Raw genomic sequence first — 27,901 nt, forward strand, 5'->3', positions numbered from 1 at the left:
TTCTTTAGAAGAGACATTTATTTGAACAGCAGAATGCATGCCAGAAATGAATAATTTACAGCAGCATTTTCATGTCTTTGTCCCTCATTTCCAGTTCAGGGGATTACCTGAAAAAAGTCAAAGCAAGGCATGTGTCCTTTTCTGCCCAAAGTCCATCCAAACAGGGCAACCAAGTTCAAGTGCTGTTGAGTTTTGCATTTTAAATCCTTTCATTTAAAACGGTTTCCTGTTGGTTGGATAATTAGCTACAAAGGGAGATAATTTTTCAGGCAGAAATTATGCCTGTCAATAACACCATCTGTCATTATTAGCAGAATATTTTTCAGCACCGCCTGGAATCCAACGCCAGACAAATCACTCAGTAACAAGAGCAGCTACTGTAAACGAGTATAGAAATGAGTGATGCTGTAAATTCACATGCAGTTTGTACTCAGTGGCATATATTTTGGGCCATTTTTTCATAAACAGTCTATATGTTCACAGCTACATTCAAATATATGTGTGCTGTAGGTGTGAGTATGTGTGTGGCCTTAACAAAAAAGGAACAAAAAAACAACTTGATAAAACTAATTCAGTGGGAGAAGTGAAAGTAGGACTTCTCAAGCAGTCTGAGTCCTGTCCCAGCTGTTCTAGCTCTGATACCAGGAGTTCCGGTCACACAGCTGTCCTTTCCTCAGCCAAGGGACAGGCTCGGAATATTGTATAACAGTTGTAAATTTGTCCTCCATTGCCCTCTCATAAAGTCAAGAGAAAATCTAAATCATCCCCATTTACTCTTTTGATACATGCTTCTGGTCTTATTTCATGCTTCATGATTGAGTCCATAAGGTATTTTCAAGTAAAGTAGAAAGAAATAGTCTGTTTTCGTAATCTCTCTTAAAAAAATGTAATAATTGGCTCTTTGAGATTTATATATTTAACATCTCTGAGATTATGTATATAGAGAGCAGGGACAGGCAAGCTCGGTCCTAAAGTGCCATCTGTTATGTTTTCTTTTTTGTGTGTGTGTTTTTTTTTTTTCAAAATAAAAAGTAAATTCTTTTTTTTGTACATGTAGTGAAAACCAGTATTTTCCCAAGTATGTGTGACAAACATGACAACATGATGGCAATACCCCTTAATAAACGCCATCGTATTTCACATACTCGACCACAATCCTTTTATATAAACGCGAATGTGAACATAGACAAAATCATGTCAACAAATAACTTAACTGAGAAGAAAAAAAAATAGTGAAGAGGGCTTGTTGACCCTCATGGTGCCGTGGTTTACAATGAGGACAACTAATAATAAAATTAATCTAGTATGTAATATTTTAGATATACTCTGGCAAGGTACAAAATTAAATAGAAATCTAAATAAAATAGTAGAAAAGATTTTTTGTTATTTTTTTCTCGTCAAGAAGAGCTTATTCAGAGGATCAACACAGTTCCATTAATGGATTTGCCGAGTCGTTGCTTTTGCAGCAGATGAACATAGAAAACACAAGGAGGAAGATAGAAAGATGGAAAAAGAAAGAAGAATAAAACCTAAATGAACAATTCCTTAATTAATGGATATGTACATAAATAGATGGGCCTACTATTTCGAAACAAAGATATACAGTATATGTTAAGGTCAACACACTCTATACACATAATATTATTGACACGTTTATTACCCAGAATGCGTTGTGCTTCAGCTAAATGGAGGTTAAACGGTGGTCTTTCAGCATCCATGTTTTGTCCCTCATAAAATGAAAGACTGAAACCTGTCTCACAGTATATTTTTGTATTTATGTTGTATTTACAGGTATTTCAGTATCTGTTTGCATCTTGTGTCCTGTTAAGTCCTCTCAGAGAGTCTCGATATGTGTGAATGAAGATGTGCGCTCTGGTTCATAAGTAAATCTCTTCCACACACTACAGGAAGTGAAATTCCGTTCTTCCTGTCTCCAGTCTCAAATAGAAGTCTGTTGGATTTCCTCTTCCTTTTTTATGTAGAGTCTATGTCACACGCTACGGGGCGTCCGCTGCATCTCGTGGGTCCTGCGATTGCGTCCTTTCTTGTTTTCCTGAAGCAGCTTCCACTTACTGGTGTGTGATTGGCTGGAGTGGATTAGCTGGCTGGCATGTGATTGGCTGGCGTGCAGCAGATTGGCTTTCTGTCTACGCTGTTTCCGTTCTCTTTTCCAAACCTGCTCGCAGAGCTGGTCGACGCTGTTTGGGCTCGGTGGATTGATAAGGGATAGGAAGTCACGGTACCACATCTTGCCGTTGGCCGGGTCGTTGCTGTCGGCCGTGTCTCGGTGCAGGAGGTCATCCAGGTGTTCGGTGGGAATGACGTTGAGCGTGAGGCGGAGGAGGGTCTGGATGAAGCCGTGTTCAACAGCATGGCAGTAATATACACCTGAGTCCTTCTGATGGAGGGTTCGGATCAACAGACCCTGTTCTGTGCCCAACACCCGCTCATCTGACTTTATCTAAACAAAAACATGTAGACATGCAGATCAGATCACATGCTCTGAGTACTGTAAACATTATTGACAACATCAGTCTCAGCATTATTGGCTACGTTCACCCCATAAACCAATATTATATAGTGATACTTTTTTAGGATACTTTGATGAATAAAAAGTAAAAAAAAAAAAGAAGCTGTTTTTAAATTTATATTTTTAAATTTATATATATTTAAATTTATAAATTTATAAATATTTTGTAATAACAATATACACTACTGGTCAGTAATTTGGGGTCAGTAATTTTTTTTCTTTCTTTTTTTTTTTAAATAAAATCAATACTTTTATTCAGCAAGGATGTGTTAAATTGATAAAAAGTGATAGTAAAGAAAATATATTATTAGAATATATATTATTAGAATTTTTTTTTTATTTTGAATAAATGCAGTTCTTTTTAACCTTTTTTTCATCAAATATATTAGACAGCAGAACTGTTTCCAACACTCATAATAAATCAGAATATTAGGATGATTTCTAAATGATCATGTGATAGACTGGATGTTACATGTGGCATTGAAGGCTGGAGTAATGATGCTGAAAATTCAGCTTTGCATCACAGGAATAAATTATTTTTTAAAGTATATTCAAATAGAAAACTATTATTTTAAGTTGTAATAATATTTCACAATATTACAGTTTTTTCTGTATTTTTGATCAAATAAATGCAGGCTTGATGAGTAGAAGAAACTCCTTTCAAAAACATTAAAAATAGTAATGTTTCCAAACTTTTGGTCTGTACTGTATATATATATATATATATATATATATAAATATATATATATTAAGATTGTTTATGAATTTCTCTACATGAACTTTGTAACATGAACAATACCTGACACTGCTCTGGCAGTCAACATTATTGATACCATGTTGATCATATCAACAAATTTCATAATTTCATCCAATATATATATATATATATATATATATATATATATATATATATATATTTATTTATTTATTTATTACAGCATATGAAATTGTAAAAACTTTACAGTATTTGTGCATTAACATTAGTATTTTAACTTATTAACTTCACAAAATTTGATACCTAACGTACATCCATGTATATTTAAATAAATTTATTTTGCACTATTCTGTGATCTTTAAATACAATTAAGAATATATTTAATGCAGTTCATAAATAATTTTATGATATCAGGGTAAATCAATCACACACCTTGAGGAATTGATGAAAGATTGTTGGAAAGCTTGCATGAATTATGACCTGACATTTAACACTGCAAATATCAAATGTAAATCTGATTTATTTCCACACTGGACAAAATGAAATCTGTCAGATTCAGTGTGACTTTTCTGGTCATACAGTCTTTATTCATTATTTTTTTTTATTTAAGAAAATATTTATATTTCTAGGTCACTAATCAAGTATATGTAACATTGATCATGTGATCTCCTTTACAAGGTCACTTTTTGCTTCCATTTAAGCACATAAGGCTCTTTCTTTGATGGACCATTCTTAAATCTTGCTGGAGATCGTGATCATGAAGTCTAAGAAACTCGGTAAAAGAGGGACAAACCAAATACTAAGAAATGTAACATGGTAATTTTTCAATTCACCTTCTTACTTGTTATGCTGATAACTAGTGGTCTTCTGGTCTCCACTGCATACACAACAGAACATACCTCTTGTTTGCGGTCCTCTCCGTGTCTCTGAAACTGCCAGTAAATAAGGGCACGCTGGGATTTAGGACTGCACTCCAGAAAAGAGCTGCTGTTTTCAACCCCATACACTGTCTTATCCTGCAAACCGTTCTCTCCGTCTGCCTCATCTGCTCACATAGCCAGTGAAACAACAGAGAAAGAAGTGAGAACTCTTGATCCTGATACAGACAAACAAGGCATCCAACAGTGAGAATACAAACTGATAGTTCAGACCATATGCTATCACATTAGAAAAGTAACACCCAGCATGTCTATATCACAACTCTGTTTGTTTCAGGTCTATAGAGATCCAAGCCAAGGCCAAGAGAGAGCCCAAAAATACTAAATAAAAATTATGGAGTGGATAGAAATGTGTAATCATTAACCCAAACTTCATAGTGTGTTTCTGCACATAGTAAACAAGTTTTGTGATTGCACCAGTATTACCGTGATGCTGCAGATCCGAACATTGAGTCAGAGGGTCTCCATTCCTTATATCCTGACGCCTCGTTCTCCTGCGAACATACAACCCACACAGCAGAGAATTATAAAGAGGCCACTGAAACTCACATATCCACTCTTACACACATCTGTCCCACGGAAAATCTCTTACTATGTTAAATAAATCGATCACAGCTCCACGTAAGCATAAGTGTGTCTGAAATAGAACCCGTTTTAGCTCTGGGCTGTTTAGTCTCTAACCTTTATGAAAAGACGTATCATACAACACATGTCCTGAGAAATCTTGTCCTGAATGCACCTTTGAGGCAACTCTGTAATGCTGGCAATATGTGAGGCCTTTTCAGCACTAGTAGCACACAAAGAACCTCTCTGAGAACCTCATCCACAAGCATATTCCTTGCTCCTGGAACATGACATGGACTGTAAACATGAGACCTGTTCTGTTCTTGTTTTTGAAATTGAAGATGAAGTATAAAGTAGTGGTATGTTTGCTTTTCACGGCCCGAAGGAGATGAGTTTAAACAGTGAAAATGATAGTGGTGCTTCTAAGTGCTACAAAGGACAGTTGGGAAATCCAATTAGATTATGATGGACACTTCAAATAAGGTCAAGAACTCAAAGATGGAATGACAGCATTTTGACGTGCTTTCAAAACTTCTAATGTTCTTTCTGTGACGTATATAAAAGTAAAACTGACATTAAAGGGATAGTTCACCCCAAAATTAAAATCTTTTTCAGACATGTTGTTCCAAAACTAACTTTCTTCCACCCGGGAAGACTTGGAATGTAATGCAGAAGTAATACAAATTACTTTTCTGGTATTTCCTATGTACTTCTTTTTTGAGAGCCCTTAGTCAATATATGTTTTTATTATGTAAAGAAAAGAGCAGCTTAGACATTTTACTAAACTTTTTTTTTTCCATGGAAGAAAGATACAGGTTTGTAGGAATGTAAATGATGACCATTTTAATTTTTGTGGTAATTGTTGTCTGGTACCAGTTTTGTTATTGAAAAAAGAAAAAAAAAAAGAAAAAAAGAAGAACATGACAAAATTACTTAAACTAATATTAAAATAAAAGCCAATTAAAAATATTAATAAATACTTTAGCAGTAAAAAATTAATACTAAAATATTAGTCGACTACTCCTTGCAGTGTTGCATGTTACAGCCTAAAAAATAGCAATGCTATTACTGTGAGCTCATTTAAATTACATGTTTAGACTACGCTCCAACTAAAAATTCATTAAATTCATCACCTTGATCTAGTTCAAATAAGTTAAAAAAAAAAAAAGAAAAAAAAAATCTGGCCATTTTTTTTTTGTATATTAGCAAATCTGAAAGGAATTCAGAGCCCTTTGCCGAGAGAGAGAAAAAAAGCAAAGTTCATGGAACATCTTCTTCATCTTAGATCAACATTGCAGTATTTCTGCATTCCTCAGTGTACCTCTTAGCAGTTGGAAAGTATCGGGAACACTGTGAGCCGTCCCAGGCGCAGTAAGGATCACGCGCCAGACAGCACTCAGCGCAGGCCTTCCCGTACACATCACAGCGATGCAGCGGCATTTGAGAAACCCCAATGGTGGATCCCAGATAGAGCTGTTGCTGAAAGATAAAGCAGAGAGATTGGGACTTCCTTAAAACAACAATGCCAAAGTTTTGATGGCCTGTGCTCTGGTGTGATCGCTGAGTTAACGGTTATTTCACTAAGGATGCAGGAACTTTCTCGGGGCTTGTACGCAGCTGTTTAATTATATATCCCTTCAGATATCCTCAGTGTCTGCTTGATTATTCACACAATTTAAAGGAGAGCTCACGCTGCAGTCCTGAGTGTAAAACTAGCTGGTGTGTGTGTGGCCTCTAATGGCAGTACCTCATGTTGCCGTGTTGTGTGAGTGACTGTGACAGCAGCCCCTGCTCTGCGTAATGTAGCTGGAGGCCAAGCAACGTGTGTGTGTAATCCCAGCCCAAGAGTAAGAGATGTGTTGGGGTTTTTTGGTACATGATAAATAAATGACAATTTCCCCACAAAACACCCAGTGCTTACTTGGCTGGCCAGTTCGTGCTTTTTCAAAAAGCTCACATGCTAGGCTAGTTCTGCACTCACAGAGATCACCTGTTATTGGATCTTATTGTGAGTGAATGGTTTCATGCAAAGTTTGCATTTAAATTTAGGATAATATTTAGAATCAATTAGAGCTACATATGTGCAAACAGACTTCTAGTGACCCACTTTCTAACATAAAAAGCATGTTAGAATGTGTTAAGCTGAATTATTTCAACTTTTCTTTAAATATATATATATATATATATATATATTGAGGTTGATTAGATTTTTTTTAAATGTTTTTGAAAGAAGACTTTTATGCTCATTGTGACGAGTGGGGTGGGGCCGAGGGACATGGGAGCGAGGCCGGTGGAGTGATTGGAGATGAGCTACACCTGTTCGACCCACCGGTCTCGAGGCCCACGGAGGAGATGGAAGGATATAAAACTGGAGCGACGACAGTGAGGGAAGAGAGAGGACCAGGCCTGGGCTTTTAGTTGTGTTTTGGTTTTTATTTGCGCGCACCAGTCGTCCGTGAGGGGCTGGTGCGCTGTTTTGTGTTTATTTTGCTTTATTAAAATGTTGTTTTGATTGTCCGCCGGTTCCCGCCTCCTTCTTCCCGATGATTAGCAGGGTTTAATTCATTACACTCACCAAGGCTGCATTTATTTAATCAGAAATACAGTACAACCAGCAAATATTGTGGAACATTATTACAATTAAAAATAACAGTTTTTATTTTAATATGTTGGGGGGGGGGGGGAGGGGGGGGTAATATAATAAAGGGGTGTTGATGGCGCAGTGGATAAGACACATGCCTTTGGTGTGAGAGACAATTGTCAGTCCCTTTGGATAAAAGCGTCAGCTAAATGAATGATGTAATGTAATATATTTTAAAATGTTATTTAATCTTGTGATATTAAAGCTGAATTTCCAGCAGCCATTACTCGAGTCTTCAGTGTCACATGATCCTTCACAAAGCATATTCAGTAATAGAATAGAATAATTTGGATTAAGCAATGTTACAGCAAGGATAGAAACAAATACACCTGTTGTGAATTTTTTGTCCACTTGTATACAAATATTAGTGAATGAGACCCATTGTGTTCTCTAAAGAATTAGGCCTATTTCGCTATTTTAGATTCTTCTTTTCCCTGCACTTCACTTATTAAACCAATTATGTTCTTCAGACTTGCCTAATGGAACCCTGTTCAATGCTGCCACTTATAAAGAGCTGCTTTCACCACCTTTATTGCATTAAAATCAAGATCAGTTGTTTGAAGTTCTAACAATACTAACTTGCTTTGTGGAGAGTTCCATCGCGGTAATAGCTGTTGGCTCCTGTGAAAAAATAAATACATATTTTTTTTACTAATATTACTAAATATTTCTCAGTCTGAAAAATGGAAAAAGAATTAAACCTAAAAAATAATGCCTTTGAGGTATTTTAGTAGAAAAATTCAACAGTATATAATGTGTACTAAATAGTTTTGAATGAACAATCCTACTAATGTACCGATTAGGAATAAATGAGTATAATAAGCTCTTTAAACCCACTCTGAACACAGTCATCTCTTCCAACAGGACTTCTTCAAGGTCATGCCACGTTCCTCTGGGGATGGAAACCACCTTAAGAACTGTGCCCATGTCTATGGTAGAAGAATAACATGATTGACTTATTAAAAATCATGTAAATCACATTATTTAAAAAACAACAACAACTTTATTCTACTCACCAGTGCCAATAAACATAACATCATACTGGCCGTCCTCTGCCTCCACCCTGTCCACCACTATCTGAGTAAACTGATAGTCGACATCGGTTTTAATTATGATTGGACGGTTGTTTATGGGGAGCACTGGGTTGTACATGGCCGGATGGCTTCTGGCAAAAGTGATAACTTCATCAGGAAAGTCCTTTGTTGATTCAAAACCATCAAACGTTTTGCTCGGGCACTGTCAACATCCAGAAGAACATGTGTTCAAATCCAAGCAGGCAAGTCATTTTAATTTGAAAAGTAAAATGTACAAAGGCATCAGCACTGTTTGGCTGTCTTACCGTGCCAGGTCTTGGATATGGCACTCTACCCAAAAACGGTACCCACTGGTAGTTGGGTCCATCTCGGTGGGCATAGGGGCCCAGAAACACCCTCCTGATATCCGCCATACCATACATACACACCGCTGAGCCCTTAAAGATGTTACTGTAAACCCGAGGAACAGCAATTATGAGTTATTTGACAGATTTGCCATTAGGGACTTGAGACACATTTATCAAGCTTTGAATTTCAAAAAGACAGGATAAGCATCCAAGCTTGGTGGGGAAAGGGAATTTGGCGTAAATTGGATGTTTTAATACCTGGATGTTGTGAAAACAGCATAGATAATAGGGTTTTTGGGATCCTTGGAGCTCATGAGAAAAACATCCTCTGAAAAGGAGCAAAACATTTTTTAGTGGGTGGACAGCCAAATATGCCAAATCACAAAAATAGAGCAAAATCTGAAGGTATCGTCATAGCATGGGTCACTTACGTAGTTCATCAAAGTGTGTGTCGATGCCGTTCAGGCCAGGAACGGAGCAGATTAAACGGGCCTTCAAAAAGGTGGTCCATTTGTTCACCAAACTCCTGTGGCCTCCAAAATCATTCTGTCAGGAACAAATTAAAATTGACTTGTATCATTTGACTTAATATTTACTTTAGACAAGCCAATGTGTAAGAGAATTTAATTAGAACTCTGTAAAGCTATAACAATACGAAAAAAAAAAAAGTATGTCAATGCATTTTGAATTTTGACTTGGCATTTGCATTAAAAAAAAAAAAAACTAAAAAAAAAGTTTAAATATTTATAAACTATTGTGGATGAACATTTAACTTCCCAGAATACCATCTGTATGGTACACATTTAAACAGAGTTTTGAATAAAGACAATTCAATTCAGTATCACAGAATCATGAAAAAAGGATTCTGAGACATTCACATAGTTGAAAATAAACAGTCAGCTTTGCACTGACTGATGTATTCGTTTCTATTGCATAAAAGCTAAATGAGTCATTTTGGCAGCTTGGTTTCAATAAAAGCTGTTTTAGGGTTAACAGAAGCTTTTACAGCTGAAACTTACAGTGTGTTTTTATAGTACAATGACCTCTTACATGTCAAAAGATCAAGGACAATTTTATTTCTCATTGCATGACCCCTTTAAGGTAAATGCACACACACACACACGTGTCTTCAGTCTGGTTTTACATGAAAAAAAAAAATAAAAACCTGGCATGAGAAACAACTGAGCAATATAAACAAACAGTCTCCTTCGCTGTTGATTGATCAGCTCTAATTAGCAAGGCGGTAAAATGTGTTGCATAAACTAAACATACACTCGGCATAATAAGACGATTGTCCGTGCCGGTGAAGGGAGGATTCCAGTCATACCGGAATACCGAGCGAGTTGTAAATTGAGAACACCTTTCTACCTCTTCAAGCTGTAGACTCGCACTTGAGCTGAGCAAGTCTGCCAAAGTCTCACATTTTCTCCACAGAGGAGTCTTTGTTCTCTCGGCTGATGGCTCCTTTGACATTTTAAGCATCTCTTAAGTTTCACGGTCGGGGGTAAGAGCAAGGCCACAAAACAGAGGTGAAGCCAAATGCAAAAACACTGGCTGGGCCTTACTGCTGCCTGTATCGCCACCATGAGGAGGAGAATAATCGAGTGATGTTGTGTGTATACATTACCATGGTAAAGAAAAATCACAAATGAGATTGTTAATATCTCAATCGTGTCTTCTATACAAGAAGATTGAATGGAAGCAGTCTCTTAAAGCATTTTTCAAAGAAAAGAGTCCTGAACCGTGCTCAAATTTGCCATGTATTTGTGGTCCTTTTGGTGTATGCATGTGTGAAGAGTAGATTGTACCTTGCACAACTGTCCGATTCTGGCGTGTGTGGCTTTGCTGATCTGCTCTCCATCAATAGCGTTCTCTCTAAAGAACAGATAGATCTTGTCATCTTCAGGGTTGTCGCTCTCTGGGATGAGATGCACGCTGATAAATCTAGGATCTAAAAGGCCAACAAACAGCACATTAAAAGATACATAATACAGCAAAAATAATTTAGCCAAAAATATTGTGGACAAATAACTTTAATAGCAAAGGTACTGACCATTTCAGATTTTCTGATTTTGAAGATTAATTTTTCATATAGTTGAATGGGTCTGACGCTCTAATTTTCGTGTGTATATGTGTGTGTGCATCTTAATGAGATGCAAATTGTGTTGACTTTACGATTACGATGTTTACGATATTGTGAGCTAGCTCTAAACAGACTAAACAAGTTTTTCATGGCTATTCAGGGTTATTGCTGTATTCACTGAGAAGCAAGAGCCACATCACGTACATCTCGCATCACCTTACTGTGTCACCAGCTCACACTGACATATATATATATATATATATATATATATATATCGTGAATAATGAGTGCAAATATGTATTTGTGTCTCACCATTTAGCCATCTGGAGTCATGCTGCTCTGTTCTGATTGGATGGTGCTTGCCTAGCGTTCGGAAAATAGCAAAGTCCCGGCCCATGAAGTCAGCTGATGTCCCAGCATAAAGTTCCCCATCTGATGATCAAAACACAAATTAAAACTCATTTAAGATGGTTAATGTGAGTTCAATATGGATGGCGGGAATGAAATGTCAGGAGACAGGAGGAACTATTTCAGTTGGTTTTGTAAACTTTAAGCACGGCTCAGGTGTGAGAGTCAACACTCACAGGCAATTTCATGCTCAAGGATGGCGTGAGAGAACGGGACTGTGTGTGTGTCATAAGTGACCTTTAATCTGAGATGAGAGATTTAACAGTAGAACGCTCTGCAGGCAGAGCACAAAATCAGAGGAACAGTCTGCACTGGTCATCCTCAAAGAGCCCATTAATCAAGGGTGATGAGTTTCCATTCAGAGCACCTTAGCCGAAGCAAAACAGTCTGGATTACGCACTGCACCACATCAAATACACAGACCTGTATTAGTTTTCTCTAACCAGATCTGCTTTATGTTCTGTTTATAGTTTAATTAATTTCTCAGAGTGACAAACAAAGCAGTTCAGTGAAGTGCAACAACTGCTGTTGAGAAGACAAACATATGCACTGTCTCTGTGTAATAATATTATCAGCATAACAATTTGAGTGAAAATAAAATAAAATTAAATAAAACGAATTATTCCTATTATTATAAAAATGTTGAAAATGAAGTAATATAAAATTATTTAATACTTATACGTTTATTTGTATTATATAATATTATATATTGCAATTTGTGCTTCTAGTTAGATGCTTACAAATTTCATTTTGTGAAACCCTACACAAGGACAATAAAATGCAATGTAATCTAATAATCTAAATTTCAGAATGGAATATTGATCTAGTCATGTGACTTTACACCACCCATGTTTGACTCCTAGCCATAGGGTTGTGGGTTCGAGTCTCGGCCCGGCAATACTTAGGTGCCCTTGAGCAAGGCACCGAACCCCCAACTGCTCCCCGGGTGCCTCAGCATAAATGGCTGCCCACTGCTCTGGGTGTGTGTTCATGATTTGTGTGTGTTCACTGATGTGTGTGTGCACTTTGGATGGGTTAAATGCAGAGCAAGATTTCTGAGTATGGCTCACCATACATGTATGTCACTTCACTTTTTCAAAAATGTGTCACTTCACTTCAGAAAAATGTGAAGCCAAGAAAAAATTATTAATTATTATTATTATTATTATTTGTTATAAAAGACATCTACCTTCACAAACCTTAAGAATTACATTTGACAGGTAGGATTACAGTAAACTTAAATATTAACCAGAAAATAAATCGTTCATATTCAGCATCACTCACCGATCAGCATGGAAGCAGTCAGGAGTTTGGGGTCATAGGGACTCTTTCCACGGCCATTCTCAAAGTTTGACGACTCTAGCCGAAAGATGTTGTCCTTGATAGAAATGAGCACAAAGTCAAATTTTTGTGCAAATGACAAACCACATTGAAACAATTATCAAATTTCCATCGTATTTTAAGGCTACACAGTGATTTGAAAATGTTTTTGCATAAGACCAAAGCCTCTAAATAATCAAAAGTGACATAACAATAATTTGATCAAATAGAACCACCAATAAACATTTAAAGAATAACTGATGTGGGATGTATTTACCTCCGGGCGTTTGCCCACTTCCACATAAGCACAGACGGGATGGAAGGCTCCTGTTCCACACACATACAAGTGCGTCTGATTGAATGGCTGCAGAACCTTTATGAAGTTAGAGCACTCCTTCTGCAGAGAAAGAGAACAAAACAACATCAATTTATGAACAGAAAACATAGCATTTATAGTGATGTAGCCAATATTTTACCAACAGAAACTTCCAAAACAAAAACTTGAACTTAACAGAGAGAAAAGCAAACTACATCAGTGGTGCATCGATTTTTCTTGATTCACAGTCGTCACTGTGTTCTCAGATAAATAAACACTTCCCATCTGTGTCAACAAATGCTGACAGACACCGCTTATCACCCACACACATGCATACAGTGGCCCCAGAAAGTATTTGGACACACTTAAAACTGTCTGAATGCCAACCAGATAAAAATAATAATAATAATAATAATTAGGTAGCAAAATGTAAAAACAAGTGGCATGCATTAAAAAAATATGATCTGTAAAATAAGATAAAATATAATCCATTAAAATATTTTAATTTAATTTAGCAAGGATGCATTAAACTGATCAAAAGTGAAAAAAAATATTTAGCGTTTTAAGGGGCACAACTGTTTTTAACATTGATAATCAGTTTTTTGAGCAGCTAATTAACATATTAGAATGATTTTTGAAGGATCATGTGACACTGAGTAATGATGCCGAAAATTCAGCTTTACCATCACATGAATTAATTACACACACACGCACGCACGCACGCACGCACGCACGCACGCACGCACGCACGCACGCACGCACGCACGCACGCACACACACACACACACACACACACACACACACACACACACACACACACACACACACACACACACACACACACACACACACATATATATATATATATTTTATAGTGTTCCTGTAGCTCAACTGGTGCACATTGCGCTAGCAAGTGCAAGGTTGGCGGTTCAAATCCCAGGGAACACATGATAGTAGAAAATTGTTAGCCTGAATGCAATTGTAAGTCGCTTTGGATAAAAGCATCTGCTAAATGCATTGATTTAAATTTTAAATTTTATATATATATGTAAAATAAAAATTTACAAATTATGGACCCTAAGCTTTTGAACAGTAGGGAAGATGGATGAAGTATTTATTTTATTTTCTTGTTTTGAACAGTTTATGGAACATAGTTAATGTGATGACAAATCCTGTGATTAGGACACCTGTGTGAACCTGAGGGGAACTGGCTTCATATATTAGTTAATAATTACCCTTACATTATCACCTCCATAAGTTTATTTATTTATTTTTTGATTTCCTCAGATTGTAATGCTGTAATTTGTGGACTGACCCAATCATTCCATGTTCTTTAATATTGCATAATTCCTTTGTTTATTGTGGATAATGTATGTCATTTCTGTGTGCATTAAACTCCTGTAGCAGAACTCCACATGCAGCAGCACAGCTGACCAACATGCTCTCACAAATCTCTTTTTTAAAAGGAAAATATTACAACAGCTGGAATTGTTTTCCAGCCGGGTGTTTAGTGCATTAACAGGGAAATCCTGTTATGGGCGTCCATAGCTCCCCAGTGGCCTGTACTCTCAGGGTTAGTGTGTGTGTGTGTTTGTGTTTGTCTGAGCAGGGATTTTTCCTATGGAAATGTGCATGTGTATGTTCAGAAGCTCCTCAGTTGTGTTAAAACCACGTGACTGAGCAAGTCTCATCTGGAACGGACTGAAGTGACTCGTCTAATGTGGAAAAGGTTTACAAAAAACTATGACAACATATAATATGTGACTCAAAGATTTGGCTTTTTCTACTCCAATATTGACTGACTGATACTTTAGACATAGCTGAATTTCTCCAACCTCCTATCCCAACATAACATACCTTGATAATTATATGTAACTTATTTGTACGGTGATTTCTCCCAGCAAACATTTGTTAATTGCATGACTCATACTTAATTTAAACTGACATGTTTTGTCTTTTAAGGACAAAAACGCATGGTTTTAATTAAAGTTTAAGTTCTCCTGTCCTCACAACGTGCTGCTTTGTCCATGCTGTTGACTAAGCTTGCCTGTACTAAACCAAAATATATTAAAATAAAGTAAAATAAAATAAAATATTTTACATTTCTATATTTATACTATTAAATTTATATATCTATACTTGTCTAATTGAGAAGGGTCTGACTGCAGACATGCACTTGAACTTTCAGACACCTGCGCTTCTGCAAGTGACGTCACTTGCAAACTTTTTTTAATTTTTTTTTTTTATTAATTTTTCATTTTAGTTTAGTTTAGTTTATTATTATTATTATTGTTATTTAATCTCTCAACATTTCACAACAGAAGCCAGGTGGTAGAAAAACAAGAAAGAAAAAAAATTAACCTACTGTACAATGTCACTTGCAATCGCCACTTGCATGTTCCGCTACCTGTGATATCACTTGCAATAGACACAAATGGTGTGTTGCCAATAAAGACAAGCCACTGTAGTGGTTAAATGATTAAACCTAATTTAGTACCATAATGTACAGGGTCCTGCAAGTCACCTGTAGGAAAAAAAGAAAAGACCCGCAAATTAAGTTATGGCGAGGAAAACGCTAAACGAGAGACTTTGTGCATTATGTTCATATTCTGCAGTTCTGTGGCCACGGATTTGTGGGTCTTTTCTTTTCCTCCTACAGGTGACTTGCAGGACCCTGTACATTATGGTACTAAATTAGGTTTAATCATTTAACCACTACAGTGTCTCGTCTTTATTGGCAACGCACCATTTGTGTCGATTGCAAGTGACGTCACAGGTAACAGAGAGTGCAAGTGGTGACTCCAAGTGACGTTGTAATTTTGTTTTTTTTCTTTCTTTTTGTTTTCACCACCTAGCTACTGTTGTAAAATTCTGAGAGATTCAATTAAAAATAAAAATACAAAAAATGCAAGTGATGTCACAGGTAGCAGAGGGTGCAAGTGGTGACTGCAAGTGACATTGTATTTTTTTTTCTTTCTTTTTTTTGTCTTCACCACCTAGCTACAGTTGTACAATTCTGAAAGATTCAAAAAAAAAACATTCACTGCTTCTCAAACATTTTGGGTCAGTAAGATTTTTTTAAACAGTCTCTTATGCTTACCAAGGCTGCATTTATTTGATTAAAAATTAAATAAAAAATAATAATAATGGGAAATACTATTACAAGGTCAGATAATCAGTCCGTTCACAGCTACAGATTTTTGTGTAATCATTTACGTAGTTTCATCTTGCTGATCTAATCATAAAGTTAGATCATCCATATGTGTACTACAAAGTGAGACATGAGTGATGAAGCAGAGAGCAGTGGAACAGTACAGACAAACAAGCAGTTCACTGCATCAGTGAGAACTATCCGACAGATCTCAGGGTTGCGGAGAGGACAGAAGAGAGAGGATGGGGGGAAAAATTCAAAGCGAAAGAGAAGCACTTACCTGAACGTCCTTCCCAGCCCACTTGCATTCATCTCGTCGAGAAGGTGAAGGAGGCCAGGATATCTACCGGTCAGAGAGAGAGATAAAGAGAAAGTTATAGGCGAAAGAATACTTGAAATATTTTGTTGGGAGCTTCTTGTTGTCTGTTAACCCTCATAGTCCTACTGTAGCAACCTACTTGTTTTAAGAACTAAATATTATTATATTAATATTATATGCTTTTTTCACTAAATATGGGTTGAAACTACGTACATCAGCAGTTCAGACTCTAAAATGTATCATAACAACAAGTTTAGCATGACTGCAAAGCAACAAAATGGGATTATTTTAAAGGGGGGTTGATTATTTTCTATACCCAGTGTATATGCCATTCTTTAACACAAATCTGTATAAATCAGTATTAGCTATTGCATTAGCCAAGGTCTAGACACAACTTTCCAGACATGTTGTGTAAAAAAAGAGGCCTTCAGTGGAAAGAGTAATGGAATTGTATTAGTGGGAAGAACGAGGCTTCTGTGGGACTGCTGTCACAGCGAGTTCCATTCTCCCTGTGGCTGGAGAGAGTTCAATGTGCTGTAATGGAGCTCCTGTCTGATGGCTGCGAATGTGTAAAACTGCACCCTGATCAGATAAGTGCTGAGTGAAACTGTGTTTCCAAGGGACAAAAAAAGAGAGAAAGTACTATACAGAACTTGTATAGTAGTTGGTATGGAGGAAGAAAATGGTACATGTTACCCTCATTAGATCTCAATTATAAATGTGGCATAGTACAGTATACACCACTATTCCTGACAATAACTGAATTCGTTGACCCACTTTTTTGTTTTAGAATGCCAATGGAAATATCTCTATATACGTAATTCAACTCAAGAATGAGGTGTATAGAGAGCATGTTCTGTGTGAACAGCTTCTTACAATGTAACTACGATAGCTGACTAAAGTAAATTCTTCAGGATAAATGATATATATCCTATGTTTCCTCATATGATAACATTTATATTAGCTTTGTTCTTGTTCTGTTATGTTTATAAAGTTGTATATAGGCTAAAATGGTCTGCGGTTTTGCCCTGGCGCCGTTTGTCTTTAGTTGGCTACGTTTATTTTGTTCATTATTTATCCAGGTGAATGGATAGCAGCTCTTAGCCAGACTCTATGTGATCAGTATGACAGCTGTGCTCTGAAATATTCATACACTTTTCATTGGAAACAGATCCCCATGTGTGCTGATGTGTTAGTGTTTGTGTGAATAAGAAAGAGAGTGAGGAAACAAGATAATGGAAGAAAGAGAGAGAGACTGTGTATGTTTAAATAGCAAGTAAATCTATTATTTATATATATACTTTTATATATCCTCATGTTTTGTTCCAGTCATTTTGACCCAGAGAGGATTTTTCCCCACGAAAATTTGAGTATATATTACTTTATTAGACTAAAACCTACTGACTTTGCTTACAGAGGGTTTAACAACATCCCAAAAAAGAGCTGGTCATATGTGAAATATGTTTAGCACATCCCTACAACTAGCAACTTTCATTTGAATGATGTGATGTTCCATGTGCAATGCTGATCATCTAATTAATTTTAAGTTATCCTGATTAGTTTAACAGTTGTTCTAACACCCTCGTCTTACCAGATCCATGTCCAGATTGATGTCCACCAAGTTAAAGGACAGCACATGGTCTTTTGCCCCGACAAAGAGCCTTCCTTTCTCTTCGTCCAATAAAAAGGTGTGATAGGCAGAGCTGTTGGGCAATCCGTTGAAAGTGAGCAGGTTGTTAGACTCCAACATTTCTGTGGGAGAAAAAAAGGGAATATAATATATAGGATTTATCTGAGAATGGGTAACCTACAAACTTACGAAACAAAAGCTTATAGAAAAAAAGCTGAGCTTTCAACTATGGCAGACGATACGTTAAACGTGATGTTTTCCAACCTCATCTTCATTTTTTAGAGTAATATGGTTGAGAGGGAGACAGATAGATGGACCTTGGCTCTGACAGCGAACAGCTCAGCAGGGACTTCAGCTCTGCTCTAGTGTGTGCGAGACAGACGTGTGACTGTGGTTGTGGCAAATATGCAGCTAGGAAAGCTGGCGGTGCTCATGGATACAAATACAGATATTTGCCTGCAGATTTTTCTTTTGTTTCCTATGTACTTAATTCTCTACAGAGCAAATAGCTGAATGAAGCCAAGCCATAATAAACAAAAGTAATCTACATACAATAATTTCAAGTAGCTTCATAATAGTGATAGGCCACATTTGCTATTTGCTTATTTCTTTACTATAAGAGTCATTCAAACATGACTGTCAAGCCACAAAAAAGGCACAATAAAAGAATCAAGTCTTCAGAAGACATGCAGTAGCTTTGTGTGAGGAACAGACTGGAATTTGAGTTATCTTGAAATTCGATTTTGCACGCAGAGATGATTTCTGAGGGTTACAGAGGATTTTTGTTGTGCTTTCAAGTCCTTTTTGCAGGACTTGTTATGCGTTCACTGTATGAAAAAACAAGTTGAACATGCCTTACATCTTAAATATACTCTCAGAAAGAAAGTACAAAAGCTGTCACTTGGGTAGTACACTTTTAAAAGAAATGCCTTTGTCCCTTATTTACTAAAGAGTGCATAATTATAAAAGGTACAGCCCCAGTGACAGCTTCCATACCTTTCTTTCTGAGAGTGTACATCTCTTAACTTATGTTCCACACAAGAAAGAAAGTCATACAGGTCTGGGGGGTAAACATTGGCAGAATTTCTATTTGTGGGTGAAATATCTGTCACTATAAGACAAAAAATAAATAAATGCAATTTATTTATAAATGAAGTCAGCATCTTGCATATCTAACTGAAGGTTTCAGTCCATCATTATATGCAACTCTTAGGTTTGTTCTGTAAGTTGGCATGTGGGGTAAAGCCACGTTAAAGAAAACAGAAAATGTGTGATGGGACTAGCCAGCTGTAATTACAGCATTTGTCCTTAAGGGAAGTAAGATTTTCCCTGCCGTCACACTTAAATTGCACTCCAGAGGGACATTAATAGTAGCTGAAAAATATGGAAGCGTTTGGACAATTATTGTAACCTATGAATGTCTAGGTGCATGTGTGTGTGTGTGTGTGTGTGTGTGTGTTTCAGCTTGTATTCAATTTTATAACCCAGCAGTATTCATCGTACAAAAGTAAACATAAATACATCTACTTAAATTCAAACACATGATCATGAACTGACCTTTTAGGTTAATACCTACCAAAAATAAATAAATTAATGAATTAAAAAATAATAATATCACACACACACAGACACCTATACATAAACATACACACATACACACATAATTTGCATATATATTTAATAAATGAGTTAATGGAAAAATGAAGAGCTTTTCAAAGGGCCTGAGGGGAGGAAGAACAGAAGAGAGGAAAGAGTGAAAGGGAAAAGTGTGAGAAAGCAAAGACAAACCTGTGGAGTGTCACATAGGAGAAGAGAAGAGCAGAAAAAAGAAAGGTTAAGAATAAGGTTGAGATGACTTGAAAGAGGTCAGTGAGAGAAGAGGAGAAAGAGAGAATGCAAGTGAATCTGTTACTCAGGTTTGGAGTGGCTGTGGTGTTTCCATTTGGCGCCATGACTCAAAAACACTCAGAATGCCTTTTACACACTCAGACACACTAGAAACCCCATGGAATTCATCTCACCATCACTTCAATGTGCACACTTACTCACTCACAAACAGGCTTTTTCGAAGACAAACCTGTTTCTGTTCAAATAAAAATCCTTCCGAAAGCTATGCTCGTTTCATTTCAGCCTAAACCTCAAACAACTGAATAATGACTGTTTACTATTATTTTTTGAGAGCTGCATTACAGCGGAATTAAATCTTGTTTGCTTCACTGAATCAGTATTTTCTAACTGTAAAACTGCTTTGTATAAAGCACTCTATAAATAAAGGTAACCTGACCCCAAAATAAGAAACTTTTTTCCCATATCACTGTGTTCACTAGGGAAAAGGAAAAAAAAAAAAAATCTGTGAACTGATTCAAACATGGTAAATGTGTAAAACAAAGCACTATTATTTATGACTGAAAGCTTTAGCAAATTAGCCCAACTTTAAACAAAATAAGTGAAATGCAAGTCTTCAAATTAATCAGTTCAATCAGATTACATTTTGTAATATATTTGCAAAAATATATTAACAAAATATATAATACATTTGCATTTTACAATGTATTTGCTTCTTACAAGTCAATATATAAATTATTATATTTGAATATCTTTCAACATAAGCCTATCACTAGCATCCAGTTCAAAGCAATGCATTTAACAATTGACAGTGTATAGGACTTTTGTGTTTTGTGTTTTACATATATTTCAGTTACTGTGAGGAAATTAACAGTGCAAAGTTCAACGAGTGTTTCCTCTGAGCTCTATGTCTTAGAAACGTCTCCTAAATTATGTCATTATTTCTGTCATACTCTCTATTTTTGCTTTTTTCACCTTTTTTATGAGTTTAATGCTCACTTCATGCCACGGCTGGTGTAAATGAGTGACTTTGTGCACAAGCATCTCATTGGATTGTCAAGGGTCTGCTTGTTTAACGCACTTGTGCTGGAAAGAGCTCTAATTAAACTATGTTTATATCAAACTACACACAAACACTCTCTAGAATTGCAAAATGACTCCATCAACATTCACTTTTCAAGAGGAAATTAACTACACTTGATTATTGTCAAAAGCATTGCAACAAATAGTCTGTGTACAATAAATGTCTGTGAGTATTCTGAAACAATGCTGCTTTCTTTGTTATAATTGTGTGTCTTCATCAAAACAATAATTCAATCGTCAAGTTTTTCTATGTCAAATAGGTGAAAACAAAGCCTCTGTTATGATCCAGACGGTTGCCAGGGCATTCCGAGCTCATAAATCAGATACCCCAGATAGAACATCTTGTAATTATTACATCATTCTGCTAATTGTGCATGTCTTTGTGAGTGTGTGATCAGATTGAGGTGTGAGAAGTAAGTTTAATTTGGCCTGGTAATCAAATATCTAATGAAAACATTAAGTTTTCAATCTGGAGTAATAAAACCTGATCTTGTGAAAAATGTTAACATGAGATGTATGATCTAACTGCCTAGTAAAACAGAGAAAGGTGCTTTTATAATCAGTAATATCCATTACACACAGAAACATAACTCTGATATAAATCTCAAAAAGTGACTGTTCTTGGCAGGTTTCTCTAGCGACAGTTGTTGTAATTATCATATAGCCCAGAGTTATTTATCTATTAAAGATTATCTGAGAACACCTTCAGAAACAGGTTCTCAGTATCAAGAATTTGAGATGCCACATACCAAAGACACATACCAAATGGTTTTAAAGTTCATTCTGCAAAGATTTAAGCAAAAATGTAAGATTGTGGGCATCAAATGTAAAACTTTAGCAATCGATCACTAGCATCAGAATACTGAAACTAAAAAAAAAAAAAACGCATTTCAGTTCCAGGACAAATTTTTTAACTACTGAGTGTAGGTTTGTTCATGAACTAATAAAAGTTACAGTCTACAAGGAATCTGCAGATATATTATAGAAAATGCTGTGATTTGGAAAGAGATCATTTTGATTGCCGTGTTGCTGAATTGAGATGAGAACATGTTGGAAAAGAGAGCAGGGCTGTGTTTCCCAAAAGCATCGTATAACTCATAAAATCATAGAACCATTGCCACCAATGGTGTCTGCGATCAACTTTGCTTACAATGCTTTTGAGAAACACAGCCAAGTTTCAGTAGTTAAGAGAAAACTTTCTATTCATCAAAGAAACCTGAAAAATTGTATCAAACAAAAATATTAAGCAGCGTAACTGTTTTCAGAACTGATAAAATCAGAAATGTTTCTCAAGCAGCAAATTGACATATTAGAATGATTTCTGAAGGATCATGTGAAACTTAAAACTAGAGTAATGATGCTAAAAAGTCAGCTTTGCATCAAAGGAATAAATTACTAATTAAAATATATACCCAATAAGGGCATAAGACGTCATTCTTAAAAAAAAAATAAAAAAATAATAATAAATAAATAAATAAATAAAACATTTAAAAATCTTACCAACCTTAAACTTTTAAACAGTAGTGTATCATGGTTCAGCTAAGTCAGTGCAAAAATGTTCTGTGTCAGATTCCAGAACATACGGTGCCCCTGCCTGGCATTGTGGGTAATCTACAGTAGCAGCATGCGGTCACACAGGAGGACATGGCTTTAGACATGCTGCTAATCTGAAGAAGAGCTAGTCTCTGCCTCTTCAAACCACTGAGACCATCTCTCTGTCTCTTTCCCTCCATCTATTGTTGTGGAAAAAAATCTGAGAGCACAAGCGAGGAGGGGAGGGCAGGTGGAGGCAGAGAAACGGTCCCATCTGAGGCTGATAAAAATAAACTTCCCTACCCTACATACTGCCTGCGCTCTCTGTGTGTGTGTGTGTGTGTGTGTGTTTGCGTGTGGGCAGATGAAACATGAGTGCTATCCACGCATACCTTTTTTCCATTCATCACAGCATGCATGTCCATCTAATCAAATCTGGAGTTCTGATTATTAGCATACCTTATCGTTTGAACTCCTTCCACGGGGTCCAAAGATGATTTTAAAGCAATCAAAAACCTGAAATCAAATCTAATCCAAATTCCCTGAAGTCTTTTTGCTTTCCAAGGGGGAAAATAAGTATTGCGCCATAAATATTTTCCATTTCATAGGAATTTGGCAGCGTATTGTTTTAGGTGTGTGTGCTCTAACACTGCGACTTTATAGGATACGGAGAGTTCACATGCTGCAAATGCAACCCAACACCAGATTCCTGGCATGTTTGTGGATTAAAAGCTTAATTAAAGTGAAATAAAACTTCTCTTATTCCTTCATGAGATTATAGCGTCTTAAAACATTCACTTGGATAGTTTTACACCAAAAACATTATTCCACCACACAAATCCACACACACACACCTACAGTACACACACACACATACAGTATGCGTGGACTGAAGTAGCCAATCTCTTGATTCTTTACCACTTATTTGAGACAACATGCAGCTACACACATTATCTTATTCTTTATGTCTTTCCACACCGGTTAACATTTATGTAAAGGAGATACTGTTAAGCTGCTCCGGGAACACTCGGCTCAGAGGGGATACCTATACCACCCATGTGAGGAACACCAGTGTTCAGTCAGGACTCCCTCATGGGTTCTTCCTCTCTCTCCACACACACACACACACACACACACCTTCGTTCTTTGGAGATATGGATATAAGGACTGAAGTTGGGTTGTACATGTGAGGGCCACAATTCTATCCTCACAAATATAGTGAAGTGAAACACATCAAAAACAACTTGTGGCGACATTTAAAGTGGTCCTCGATATTTGAAAGGTTCCTTATTTAGCCAAATGATGTTTTGATTCAAATCTGATAATGTCAGCAGATTACTGTGAAAGTGTCACATACAGTTTTGTAGTGTCTCATTGTCTTCATTAAATCTCATTAATCTCGCACTTGCTTCCTGCCACTCCTTCACCCTGTCGTTTTAGAAAGTTAGAGCATACTGTTAATATCATTATCATAGAATAAAAATCATTATGTCTCTGGAAGGTTCTCTAGGGAATTGTGTCTGCTTGTAAATGGCTCAACTTGTCTGGAAGATGTTGTGTTTCACGTGGTAACATTTAAATCAAAATAAAATAAATGTTTTCGTATAATTTTTATATTTCTACAAATGTAAAAGTAAACAAAGTATCAATTTATATTGATATATATATATATATATATATATATATATATATATATATATATATATATATATATATATATATATATATATATATATATATATATATATATATATATATATATATATATATATATATATATATATATATATTGGATATCCGAATCAGTCTTGGCATTTAACTAAGCTGTGTTTGCTTAGATCAGCCTAGAGTACAGTGTAAACACACACACACACACACACACAAACACTTCTTTCTAGATGCAAAACACAAACATATGTTCTCTCTCCATCTCTCTTTGTCTCTTTCTTCATGTGTGTATGCCTGTAGGTGTCAGTGTTCGATACGGTAAACAGCTCCAGAGTGTGTGTGTGTGTGTGTGTGTGTGTGTGCTGTGGCAGATGAGAGCTCTGGGTACTTCAGGTGCCCCCCGTGTTTGTGCATGTGTGCATGCTGGATCGAGGACGTCTGTCACCTGACAGTCACACACCACAGTTCATATAGAGCTCAGCTTCCACCAGCCAGCTAATGAGGAGCTGTCATTGCAATTAGAAAGCTGGCAAAGAGAGAAATGGTTCACTTTTATACAGCCATCTGCCCTGACTTTTAAACCTCTCTCTCTCTCTCTGTCTCTTTCTTATTACAAAGGGAGGGTGGAACAAGCTCTCGCATTTAAACATTCGTTCTGTGAATTCCCTTCTGACAGTTCACTTCATCATGAATGCCAATCAGATGGGAAGAGTTGTAATGTTTTAACAAAACTGCACAGTTAAAAACTGCCACCTTGTGTTATACAGTCTGCGATTATCATAACACACTCCCTCAAAACACTGGGAATCAATTTACTCTAGCTGAGCAACAAAAGTGGAGGAAAGTACAGTACATTTACATGCAGAGAAGAATACAATAGATCAAGTAATGGGTCGCAATCCAAAAATGGGCAAGTCTGTTCTGATAGAATCAAACATTGTATAAAAATAATAAAATCCATTTGAAGTTATTAATAGAAAATAAATAGGCTTATCCACATTTCCAATATCTGTTGATGATTTTAAACACTGCATATCCAAACAATTTCTGCAATATTATGGTGCAAATTTGGTATAACTTAGCAGATGCCAACATGGAAAGTCTGAATGACATGTTCTCATACATGAATAATTTAATTGAAAACAACTGTACTCTGTTGGATACTGAAGCAAACACGCCATGATAGATCATTTATGATTGACTGCTATTATTAAGTTAGACTCAAAATGTACAGCATATAAATTAAAAATGAGTTTAGTCTGTATTTTTGGCGTATGAACTGTACATGTAGGTGTTTCAGGGAAACAATGAATGGCAGCAGGTTTAAACATTCCCACCTGTGCATCCAGACAAACGCATTCAGCCCAAAGGCACTGCAAATGCACAAACATTACAACACATGCCTGATTTAACCTGTGCATGAAACTGAACTTATTACCTGTGTCTTGTCGAATTAAACCTAAATGCTTCCTTCAAAAGTAAAACTGTTAATTAAAGCTCTAAACTGTACAAAATGCTTAATGTGGTAACTTTAAAAAAAAAAATCCTTTAAGTGGTAATAGCTAAAATAACTGGTGTTAATCAAGTCAGATGTATTTTTTATATTACCAAATTAACCATAACAGGCACTACAAACAATAGTAATATTTAAGAATCAGATCAGGTTGAAATAGTGTCTTAAATAACTATATAGAACCATTTTTTAAGGTTAATTGTTAAAAAATTAAGAAAAAGAAAATGCCATTGTTGATCAAATCTAAGATTATGCAATCACTTAATAGAAAAAAAAAGATTACTGGAGTATGTTTTACAATAAAATAATATTTCTGCTTTCTACTTAGAAATTTCACATTCAATTAAATGTGTTACTTTGTAATTATTAATTACATTTACTTGCAATTTCTAAGTGAAAATTGTTAAATCCTACACTAATATTTTTCTATTTCTTTTTTTATCTATAATTTCAACCCTCAGCACTAGCCAAACACAAAAAAAGACAATGTCTCGTTCAGTAACACGACTCTAATATTTTAGTTTTGAATAATGAACACAAATATCCATTTATATCCATGACTATCAATATGATGTCCAGCTTCACTTTCATTCTATCAAAAACATCTTTCAAAATGACCAACCATGCATAATTAAACCATGTGAATCATATCAATGAAAAATCCCCCTGTAGCAACCAGACCCGTATGCCAGCTCAAGAAACCATCTAACTTTACCATCTGCTCTTCTAAGATTCCTCAATCATTCTGATCAATGTTCTAGAATCCCCATCAGCAGCAGAAGCAGAAGGTGACTGACCTTTATATGAGAGTTTAAGCCGGGGTACGTTGTTCTTGCTCCTCTGTGCATTGGTTCCTCTTTCCGGTGCACCAAGCGTCCACAGCAGTAGTACAATCCCCCACAGGTAGTCCATGTTCGCCCCGGCTGTGTGCAGTCCAGTGGCCTCTGGTAAACACAGTGTCGTATCAGCAATCCAGTCCTGAATGGAGCAGGTGTGACTGTGTGTTAAATAAGTCACACAACGATCACATCTCTCCTGGTGAAGCAGTCACAGCCTCAGGAGAGGACCATAAGTGTCCACACCACTCACTGTCTCACTTTAAAGTGTGTTTCTGTGGTTGTTTATCTCCTAGATGTTGTGTGCTCTTCCTCTCTGACTGTTTTAAATAGTAACACTGTTGAGACTAAACTCAACCAAAGCTTGGTGAAGCCCTAGGCGCTTCTCTCGCTCTCTCTCTTTGCACAAGCTCAGCACACACGGTCACAGCGCAAGACTGAGAGAGAGTGGAGCCAGCTGAGAAAGACTGTGAGTGAGAGAGAGCGAGAGAGAGAGAGAGAGAGAAAGAGAGAGAGAAAGAGAGAGAGAGAGCAAAGGGGAGGACTGTTCTTGCAGTGGAGGACCCTCTAGGTAGACTTTTTTCCTTCTTTCACATCCCACACACACTGTCAAAGTTGCACTCACTCTACAAGAATCATTCTGACATTGGAGGGCATGTGTGGTGTGGTGTGGAAGATATTTCCTAACCTCACTGTCCTGGTTTCTCAATGTTTATTTTGCTCTGTATCTAATGCAAGAACAGACTTTATGTCCTAGTCGAGACATTAGGAAGTTGTCCCTTCCTGTCCATGTCTCGCATGAAAACACCCGTCGAAACTCCACCCTCATTTATTTTTAGCATGTCACCCCGTGTGAGGTGATATTCAATGTTTAAAGAAAGGCTGGTCAGGGAACTTATAAAGTTAAAGGGATAGTTTATTATTTACTCAATTTCATATTGCATATAGGTCGTTTACACTGACAACCTACAAAAGAACTGCATAAAAGTATCATAAAAGTGGACTCTGTGTGAAGAACAAAAAAAAAAAAAAAATTTGTTAAAAATTATATATATATATATATATATTTATTTATTTATTTTTAAATGTTATTCACTGATAATCTCTTCTGATGGAGCTCACAAATCATATCTCCATAAAAAAATGTAGATCAACTTAAATATAAATATTAAGAAATATATAAATAAAGAAATTAAAAGTTTGCGGTCAGCAAGGTTTTTTTTTTTTTTTTTTTTTTTTTTTTACAATGACAGCAAATAATACATTTATATGTTGCAAAGATTTTCTGCTTTAAAGAAATGCTGTTCTATTCTGAACTTTCCATTCATCAAAAAATCCTACAAAATGTATCATGGCTTCCACAAAAATATTAAGCAGCAAATTTGTTTTCAAAATTGATAATGAGAAGAATCATTTCTAAATAATAA

General features: G+C 36.2%; 1 protein-coding gene across 1 annotated transcript; it reads right to left on the minus strand.

The window, feature by feature from the left end:
• On the minus strand, positions 1-26,966 carry LOC132156304 (semaphorin-3ab). Its single transcript, XM_059565249.1, has 17 exons — positions 26,436-26,966; positions 17,958-18,118; positions 16,328-16,390; positions 12,858-12,977; positions 12,545-12,638; positions 11,165-11,284; positions 10,578-10,720; positions 9,201-9,315; positions 9,028-9,097; positions 8,728-8,872; positions 8,405-8,624; positions 8,226-8,317; positions 7,968-8,009; positions 6,069-6,226; positions 4,610-4,677; positions 4,145-4,290; positions 1-2,461 (listed from the first exon to the last, which is right to left on the minus strand). The coding sequence occupies exons 1-17, from the start codon at positions 26,548-26,550 to the stop codon at positions 1,991-1,993; spliced, it is 2,343 nt and encodes a 780-aa protein (XP_059421232.1). The 5' UTR covers positions 26,551-26,966; the 3' UTR covers positions 1-1,990.
• Between the last annotated feature and the right edge of the window lie 935 nt (positions 26,967-27,901).

The sequence above is a fragment of the Carassius carassius genome, chromosome 13, assembly GCF_963082965.1.
Source record: "Carassius carassius chromosome 13, fCarCar2.1, whole genome shotgun sequence".
NCBI classification, from domain to species: Eukaryota; Metazoa; Chordata; class Actinopteri; order Cypriniformes; family Cyprinidae; genus Carassius; species Carassius carassius.

Coding starts and splice junctions, on each gene's coding strand:
- LOC132156304 (XM_059565249.1), bottom strand. CDS start 26,550: ATGGACTACCTGTGGGGGATTGTACTACTGCTGTGGACGCTTGGTGCA. Junction 8,625..8,727: donor CATATCCAAGACCTGGCACG/GTAAGACAGCCA, acceptor GGATGTTGACAG/TGCCCGAGCAAAACGTTTGA. Junction 8,010..8,225: donor AAGAGATGACTGTGTTCAGA/GTGGGTTTAAAG, acceptor ATTTTTTCACAG/GAGCCAACAGCTATTACCGC.